Consider the following 9,900-nt stretch of genomic DNA (forward strand, 5'->3'; position numbering starts at 1 on the left):
AAACATGAAAACTTCATCTTCAGCTTCAGAAACAGCCTGGTGGCTGATGCTTACATGAGGCTCTGCACAGAGTACAACCAATGGGAGTGGGAGTTCAAAAAAGAAATGTATAGTTGGGTTACCAAAGCAGAGACAAGAATTTCCAATTTTGGTACAGTTGCTGCAACGTCTGAAATATCTGATATGAATGAATTCATCACTAAGTTGAAAACTGAAGCAACCACAGAGCTGATCAAGTGGGAGACAAAGATCCTTGACAAACTGAATAAATACTTTGATCAGCCAGAAGGTCATGTTTATCTGGTTGAAGGATACAGAGAGGAATTCTCCAACAGCATAAAGAGTCTTAGACGACAAACTGAAAGATCAGTGTTCAACCAGATCACAGCAGCAGCTGATATTAAAGAGGGATTGAAAGAACTTGACAAAATCAGGGCCAATTATAGAGGAAAAATTGAGAAAGCAGTTTTTGCTTTAACTGATGAATGTCGTAAGAAAAAAGCTAAAATGACCAACAAGAAACTTGATGAAAGTTTTAATAAGATGTGGACGGAAACACTTAAACCCTTGTCTTTCTCTAAACAGCATGCTTCAGATATCTACACCAGTGTGTTCCATCAGTTGCAAGAAAATCTTTCACCCAAGGGAAGCCAACTACTGAGTGAAAAAAGCCTTAAAAACTGTGGACTGAAGCCTTTTACATACAAACCCAAAGGATTGAACCAAGTAACAGGATGGTTTACAAAGTATGTAAAGGAAAGACAAGAAATTGCTGACAGCATAATATCTGCTTGCAATGACTGTATTAGTGATAAAATCAAGAGAAAAACTAATTATCATGATACTTACATCCAGGAGATCCTTCACATCATTGATGAAAAGCTGAACAAAGCTGCTGTTGACACTGACATTGAGTTTGAAGTGTCTCTGAAACAACACATCTGTGGCTCTGCAGCCAGAAAGTTCCAGAAAATGCATGAAGATTTCATCCAAGAAAATGATCCTAACAGATGTCTGCAGAAAAACAAAGAAACGTTTTGCACAGATTTCAAAGATGTGTTTCAAGAAAGAGACCAATGCCAGAAGAAAGCTGAAGAATTCACAAAGCAACGTTTGAAACCTGCTGTTGAAAACTTCATCTGTCGTTCTCTTGGTCCTGATATTGTTGATAAAATGCTGACAAAAGAGGAGTTCAGCACACGAATGTCTTTCCATTATTCAATTTTACTGGATCTGATTTCTAAAAGTGACTTCAACTGCTTTAAGAGCTACATATATTCATATGAATATTATGTAAAATCCTGGATATCTGAGAGAATTAGGGAGACATTCTCCTCTAGGTCTACAGTTTGTCAGTTTGAGGACAAACATCTTAAGTTCTGCATCGACCACATAAATGCCGCCATCAATAAGGCAAAAACAGAAAACACTGACAGTCTGAAGACATTTGTTGAAAATATCTGCATAGAACTTTGTGATAAACTGGGGATTTCCCAGGATGCTCTTGATACCTTCATGGTTCTGAACAATGCTGACCAGAAACAGTTTGCTCACTGGCTCAACATGTGTGTGGAGGAAATGAAAGAAGCTCTTAGAGAAAAGCTTAAAAACACAGAGATTGACACAAAACTCTCACAGCTTCATGTGAAACCAGAGAATGAGCTTTTCAGCAGAGTGTTTGGTTGTGGTCAACAGTGTCCATTCTGCAAAATACCCTGTGATGCAGGTGGAGAAAACCACACTCGACACTTTGCTTTACTGCATCGACCATGGAGTTTGGCTCAGGTCGGGTGGGATGAGTCAAATAAACTACAGACTGACATTTGCTCTTCTCTTGTTATCAGTAACAGGTATTTTCACTTCAGTGGTACAAAGGGTGAGTACCATCCTTACAAAGAATATAGGGAGATTTTTCCAGACTGGAATATTCCTCCAGATGTGAGCCTTGAGTCATCAGATTATTGGAAATATGTAATGGCCAAGTATAACAAGGAATTTGCTGAAGCATGTAAAGCACAACCTGCTGACATTCCTGATTCTTGGAGGAGAATCACAAAAGAACAGGCAAAGAAAAGTCTCAAGGAGTCGTTCTACGTCAAGTGAAATCAGAACTTCTGTCTATTTGTAAGAACATCACTGCTTCTTGCCATTAGAGTACCTAGATAATTTTTTTGTCTTGTTTTAAATCTACCTCATTTACACATTGGGTTCAATCCTTGTTAAGACAATATAAATGGCTAAAACCTATTTAACTATAGCTCCTTATTTTTAAAATTTTTAATTTTTAATAGCATTTCATCAATATTTTATCTGAAGTTGTCATTTAGCAAGATTTTGTTCACTAATTAACAAGAAAAGACTAATTTTCTTGTTTGAAATGCCTTCAGATTACATTTGCTATGAATTAGCATGATATACAGTACGCTGAATTGAATTAAGTTTGATGTCAGGATCTTTTTATTTTTAGTTGTTTTTTAGTTGCTATATGGATGTATCAATGTTATGAAAAAAAATCAGATCTATATTTAATGTCAAACACTCTTCATGACATCAGTTATTACCAGACATGATATTTTGTTAGTATAAAATGTCTTTATTTTTTTTGTATAATATTTTTGGTTTTTTGGCTTTGTCTTCTGGGTCTGGGTCTTATGTTTTCAGCACTTCTAATGTTTTGATATTTAGCTCTATGTTCTTGATGTTCATTTGTTCACTTCCTTGTTTCATGTATTGGTTACTCCATGTGTGTGTGTATTATTTATATTCTTTCACGTGAGCTTTTTATTTTTGCTCTACTGAAAATAGAATTTTAAAAAGTCATTATTTTTGTTTTGCTCACCTAAAATGAATATGTGATAGATCACACCTCCACTTCATTAAACTCTCAGGTTTTTCTGTTCATTGCTGGAGTCTGATGTTATTATTAAGTTTTCCCTTGAAACTTAACAGTTTCAAGAATAGAAACTATAACTATTCCCATCAAACACCTTCATTCTGGTTTTTTTGGGTATTGGTATATTTACTGAATATTTTTAAATAGTCCAAAAATGTCAAAATTAATATTTACAGATTTTTTCATTAGTTTGATTTATTCAATTTTGAAATGTATAGATATTGTTATAGCAATGTTGTCTCTCTCTCAGCTTGGTCAGTTTTATATTCATTCGTGGGCCTTTAAAACATGCCACAATCACGCCCTCTAGTGGTATGTTAAAAACATTAATCTTAAGAAATTATGTGTGATGGGTTGGACATCTTCAAACTGCAGATGAAAAGATTCTCCAGGAAAAGACTTTGCTAAGCAGGATTTTATTTCAACCCTGTTCATACAAAAAAATTATGGATCTGGAAGAATCTTATGCTGAATGTCGAAGAATCGAGAGATGAGATTAAACACAATTTCTTACATGGAGGGCCAGACAGCACACAAACAGTACATTTTTTATACCCCAACCTATGACTGTCTTTTTCTACTGGGACAAAGTTTCCATTTTGCATTCGTCAGTTTGTGATTTTGACTTGCTCAGGCATTCGTGCATTGGCTTTTTGGATCAGTTTCAGAATAAAGTTTTGATTTAGAAATAATGCCTCAAGTCCGAACTGAGATCTCAGGACCTGGTGTACTATCAGACACTACAGGATCACATAACTTAGTGGGATTAAAGTTGTGTTTCTTACTCATATGAGAGAGTAAAAAAAGTTCGCATGTTTCAGTCTGTGCATTGTAGTATTTGCTTAAAGTACTTGCTTCAGAGTCTCCCAAGTAAAAAAGAAAGTACGCTTTAGTATACTAAATTTTAACATACTTTGATTGAGGTACTTAAACTGTACTATTTTGGAACAACTAATTTTGTACTTAGTATACTTTAGTAGTATTTAAATAGTATTAAATTACAACTTATAGAATACTACATGTACTTTTTTGGAACAACTTCAAGTTGTACTTAGTATACTTAAAGTATACTTTTAAATGTAATCAACAGCTTCATTTTTATATTGAGTGCACTAATTGTGTCATAGAATTATATTAAAAATATACTTTTAATATATTTTAAATATACTACTAATATACAAGTAATGTATTTAAATTACACTTAATTTTTATTTTTGATTTATTGCTAATAAAGTAGAATTTTAATTACTCATAAGTCTTTATTCATACTTTGTAAATGACATGCATAACTACACTACAGTACTTACATTGTTTTAGGCTAAAATTACATGGAAAAATTAAAGTGTACTTTCACAAATTAAGTATGTTTGAAATATACTAAAGTATACTTTTTTTCACCTGGGGATACTGAATAAAACTATAAAACTTAACATTTTGCTGAGTAAAATATCCATTTGGTTTCTACTATTCTATATGTTCGTGAAGCACACAGATCAATTAACCAATCACATGACATCATCTGATCATATGTATAAACCACAGCTGTCCACAGAATGAATGTCCTTCATTTCCACCCTCACCATCACCATCTGCAGGACCAAAAACCAAAGAAAATCTGAAACAAAATGTTGAATCTGCACATGGATGGAATGAGACCATCAGCTTAAAACTTGGTGAGAAAGTGACAGTTGTTACAATGATTCAATATTGATTGAACAATAAAATGAGCATCATTCTCTGTAGCAATATGAAGTGAGGATGACCTTAACAAATAAGAATAATCTGTCCACAAGTACATGGGAGATGTTGGTTAATGTGGAGTCAGTCAGCAGAATCACACTGATAATCTCTCATTGTAGAGGGCAAATGTACCAGAAGAAAGGGAATGTATGGCGTTAGATGTTTTTTCATGAAAATCATTCTTTGCTTTGTCTTATTTAAAGAAAACACAAAGCACTTTTAAGCTTTTATGTAATGTGTGGTTGTGTTGGTACTCTGCCTTTCCACATTAACATAAATAATTTAGATGATTCACAGAAGGTTTTGGATGAAGTACTGGTCCAAAATCAAGGTCTGTAGCAGCAGCTTGACCCCCTGAATTTTGAGGAGAAACACTGAAGATGAACTGAGAAGCAACATTCACACAATCAAGCACTGAAGTGGAATAAATATGTTGTGGAGCCTCTTATGGCTGCACAGTGAAGGTCCCATAGGTTCAAGTCCTTTTCTGGAGATGGGTCCCTCTTGGAAAGATAAGCTTGTTAGATAATGACTTGTTACAGTTTAAATATTTTCTTTTGAAGGGGTTTTTGAATATTTGTAGTTGGGTCCAAATACAGACCAAACAGCAACCAGCTGAGTGATGTAAGTCAGCACTGTGAGGTAGATGGAAAGGGACTTGCAACCAGTTGAGGTCTAAAGTATAAACCAAAGATTACAAACGTTTTCTGACCAATCATTGTAATTTTTCACAATCTCCATTGCATATAGATTAATTCTGTTTTACTTATGAATTGGTGTTTGTATGCCTTGTCTGTTTTTAACATTGTCTATTTCATGTTGTTTTGAATGTTTGAAATGGCTGGCTACAAAATAAACCCCTATTTGTGGGACAATGAAGAAACTTAACATGTTTGCACTGCTTGTCACTCTTTGTTTGGGATATTGTGTGCAGTGAGATGAACAGAGAAAGAAAATATAAACTTTTTCTGCTAATGGTAGAGGAGAACTTCACAGCAGTGACACAGACAGACAGGCTTGTGTGCTGTAAAAGTCTATTTGACAAAGTCGTCCAGAATACCCAAGATTGTGAATGTCTCTACTATAATGACATGGTATCAACAAATATATTATTTTCTTCTTTTTATTTATAGAGTATTATTTGACCATCTAAAGTAGAAAAATCTGGTTACTAACAATGTTAAGGAAAAAATTTCAATTTTTTCCTTAACATTACCGTAAATCTATTTTACAATACAATTTGTTGGATTATTGTTCCAACCGACCTGCAGGGGGCGACTTTGGACAATGACTCAGAAAACTGCAAAGAGAAATTTCTTTCTTTCTGTCTGCAAGTGTTGTTTTCTTCTTTTTAGCCTGGCCCTCTGTCGTAACGCCGTAAACATTAGCTGCAGTTCTTTTAAAAATATATCCCAACAACAGAGCTGGAAAGACCATGTCTTTTAAACCATGTAATTTACAAGAAAGTCTTGGAAAACGTGTTAATGAAAGTGAAAGTGTTTTTCAGCAGGCTGAAAAAGGGCGTCTGCACTGCAGACCTGCAGCTCTGTTAGAAGAAGGAGGGGGACATTTGTTTTTTTTTTTTTTACCAAAAACAGTCAATGCTGAAGCAGCTCTTCGGCTACGGTAAACTATTTATGCTGTTTTGTTTGATTTTAAACTATTTATGCTGTTTTGTTTGATTTTAAAAACTAAATAAGAGTGGGAAAAAAGCATTAACCTTCACTTGTTATGCTAACCTGTGATATTATCAGTGCTAAAAGACAGGAAACTTAATTCGCACGAGTGACGCCCAACAGATTTACTCGAACTTCATTTTAAATGAGATGCCGATAAAATATAAGATACCAAACTAATGTTAATCAATGGGCCCCAGATGGTCAGTCACCGTCATTTACAGGGGTTAATCAGGTGAATTATTAAGAGCAAATTTTTATTTACCCTAACCCGGCATTACTATAAATTCTTTGGTATAAAAACAATCATGTTCATCTTACTGGGTTATGGTATTGGAAAAGTACTTTCATCACTTGTCTGAGAAGACATAAACACAGCCAGAGAGGCACGATTTTAGCATCGTGCATACACCACCTGGAGAACCTGAAGACCGCATTCAGTGAGACGGTTTTGAACCCGACCATGGGGCTGAGTGACGAAAACATGTACTGTGTGATGTAAAGCCATACTGTTTCAATCAAATGGGAAAATCCAACTGAGCACCATTTGACTGAACAAGGCCAGCAGTGAGATGCCTTCAGGCAAAACAATGTGGAATTAACAAACTTAAACAAAAATGTCAGTATTCACACAGAAACAAAGATAGAACATATTTAGACAGCTTATCATAAAAAAGTTGGGGTTGGTTGCACTCTAAATACAAGTGAGGCAGTTCACACACTGCCTCCCTCCAGGTCGAAGAGTTTCACTTCAACCCATTCCACTATTTTTGTAGTTCGATAGCAGAAATATGATTTTCTACTGGCACAGGAATTTATTCTTCCTAATTGATTGAAGAAATTCTTCAATCAATTAGGGATTGAAGAATTTCAATCCCTAATTTATGGCTACCATATGAATGGCTATCATTCATATGGTAGCCATAAATGTTACTACCATATGAACACATCTTACAAACAGGGCCTCCACATAGGTAAAGAGTTGGCTAAAAGTAGCACAAAAATGTCACTGAATGCATTTGGATCATATAGTCCTTAATACAAAAATGCTAAATTGATTTTATAATAAGACTATTCAAAACACGCTGTACGGGTTAGGTCCTTAAGTAGCTAATAACATAGCTACTCAAGATAAGTAGTTATGTGCTAAGTAGGTGTGTTTATGTTAGCAAGGACACAGCACTAACATAAGCAGAAGATGTTATTGCAATTAAAACAATAGATAGGTTGTCATATAAACACAATAAATTCATGGCTAAAATAAAGACATTTTAGTGTTATTTGCAGCTTATTGTTTGATGTGTATGTCATTTCCATAGATGGAAGGAATGGATGCCTCAATCAGTCAAAGTCTTTCACTGAGTCTTTCTTCATAGAAGTGGAGATTGCTGAAGTACTGGTCCTTGTAGTCCTTCATGCAAACTAAGAGAACTTTCCATACTTTTGTTTGTACATTTCCAAGAAAAATAAAATTCAACCAAGCAGTTCAAAGAGAATCTGATGCTGCAGGATCGTGTAATGACTTGTGTGAGTTAACATGCCCAACAACCGAATATTCTTATTTATGCACTTACAGCTTTGGCATCATTGAAGACTAAACATAACCCTTAAACTAGAAAATTGACGTGAGAAATAAAATTGGCATATTTGCAAAATTGATGGTGACACTTTCATGCTAAACCATGACCTTGTTTAGCAGTTCATCAACAAATACTGGGATGTAATGGTTCAAAAGACGTAATAACGAATAGTGAAAAAATGAGAAAAATTGAAAAATAAGACTCAAACAAAATCTAAACATATCTATGCTGAGATTAAAATAAACTTTTCTGCAATCCTCAAGACTCCAAGTACACAAAAAAATTTAATTATGTGCTAATTTTTTTTGTGTGCATTTTTTCTTTTTAAGTTATCAGATAAAACATCATTAGTTTCAATTGTAGATCAATTTTTCTTGCCTACGCAAAAATACCATCTGCAATGCGGAAGTTAAAAATAGTATTTAATTACAATTCACACCCATACACATTAAAAACTTAATGTATGTTTATGATTTACAGAGACCAACCTTTAGAGGCTTTTGGAAGATTTGGGCTTGGAGCTGTACGACAGAGAGAAGCTATCATTAAGCAACATACTTGTGATTGATGAGAAGACGATCACTGATGACCTGGGTGACTGTAAATCAAATATCCCAATATCTCAAAGAGAACAGAGAGCAATTTTGAGGATCTGTTTGAGAGCCCAAATAAGACAGGAACATTTAACCCTCTTGATATAATCACTGCTCTCTTCCTGTGTTCGGATGGGTTTGTTCATCAAGAACTGGCTCTAAAAATGTCCATGTGTCAGTTCTCTGTTCCTCTGCTGCTTCCTAACTGTGATACACAGCAGTGCACCCTSATGCTGTGGGCCATGAGAGACATTGTTAAGAAGTACAGACCTYCARRTCTTTCAGARTCAAAAGGSTTCATAGAAGAAAGAATAGTTCTTTCTGAACTTCCAATGATCTCATTTGTGAGACTGGGTGAGTGCTCTCTGTCCAAATCAGAGATCCTCAATAAACTTCTGAGTAACTCTGAGCAATACCATGACACCTTTGTTCACCGTGACATGGAGTGTGGAGACGTTCAAAGAAGAGTATCCAATGGACTGACTGAAATGACCTGGTACCTTCCCTGTGGAAACAGAAACATGGACATCTTCAGTGAACCAGTTGCTATAGCTAACCTTCGTGGAGACATTGCTTCATTTGAGACTCAATTCTCCTTTTTGTGTCAGACATCTGCTGCATCTGCTGCAGTTTTTGTTTTCTTTGATCAGTTGGACTCCGAGTTCAACTTACTGATGAACAAAAACCACAAAACTCAAATCTTCTTGGTGGGAAACCAACAGAGCAAGAATCTTACTCCAGATAATCTGAAAAAACTAGCAAGCACTCTGGGCTTGATGAAGAACAACATCATTATAAAATCAAAACAGACAAATGATGCAGACTTTATCAAATCTTTGAAGAAAGTTGTGAGTGGTGTACTTGCAAACCCACCGTTAAAGATGTCAGTAGAGCAGATGGCTGATGTTGCACATGAATTGTGAATTTCAGTTGATGAAGATTCTCTGGAGTGTCAGGCTGGAAAAATAAAAGCAGATGCCATCACTGCAGAAATAAAAATCAGTTTCGTTTGCAAGGCCAGGTATGGAAGGAACTGACGTTTTTGGAAAAGGAAGAATTCCATCTCCAAAAAGTTGGTTCTGAAAATATAGAAAATTATAAGAGTAACCTTAAAAAGAAAAGAGAAGAGCAGCGTGAAAAACAGAACTCTTATGCAATGTCAAATGCAATGGGATGCTTCATTAGTGCAATATCTAACACAGATAGAGAAAGGTGTTATTTTCTTAAATGGATGCATATGAACCTTGACAACTTGTCTCGAACAAAACTTTCTGGCCTTAGGGAGCTTTACAAGGAAAATTGCAGAGACTCTGAAAATAAACAAGAGATCAAAGAAATTGACCAACAACTTTCCAGCAGCTCACTGGGAGTTGAGCACTTCTTCCGTGAAATGGGTCAGATCTACGAAGCTTCTCTTT

At 35.3% G+C, this 9,900-nt stretch overlaps 2 protein-coding genes across 2 annotated transcripts in view; both read left to right on the forward strand.

Moving 5' to 3' along the window:
• Positions 1-8: 8 nt before the first annotated feature.
• Positions 9-2,965, forward strand: LOC108167220 (interferon-induced very large GTPase 1-like). Its single transcript, XM_017310540.1, has one exon. It carries the CDS (start codon positions 55-57, stop codon positions 2,101-2,103), a length of 2,049 nt encoding a protein of 682 aa, XP_017166029.1. The 5' UTR covers positions 9-54; the 3' UTR covers positions 2,104-2,965.
• A 3,807-nt stretch (positions 2,966-6,772) lies between these two features.
• Positions 6,773-9,900, forward strand: part of LOC103480631 (up-regulator of cell proliferation-like) — a 4,703-nt gene continuing 1,575 nt past the window's right edge. The window contains exons 1-2 of the mRNA XM_017310328.1: positions 6,773-6,802; positions 8,518-9,205. Coding sequence (XP_017165817.1) covers positions 6,773-6,802; positions 8,518-9,205 — 718 coding nt within the window. The remainder of the gene's footprint in view (positions 6,803-8,517; positions 9,206-9,900) is intronic.

Source organism: Poecilia reticulata, linkage group LG18 (assembly GCF_000633615.1).
Source record: "Poecilia reticulata strain Guanapo linkage group LG18, Guppy_female_1.0+MT, whole genome shotgun sequence".
Lineage (NCBI taxonomy): Eukaryota > Metazoa > Chordata > Actinopteri > Cyprinodontiformes > Poeciliidae > Poecilia > Poecilia reticulata.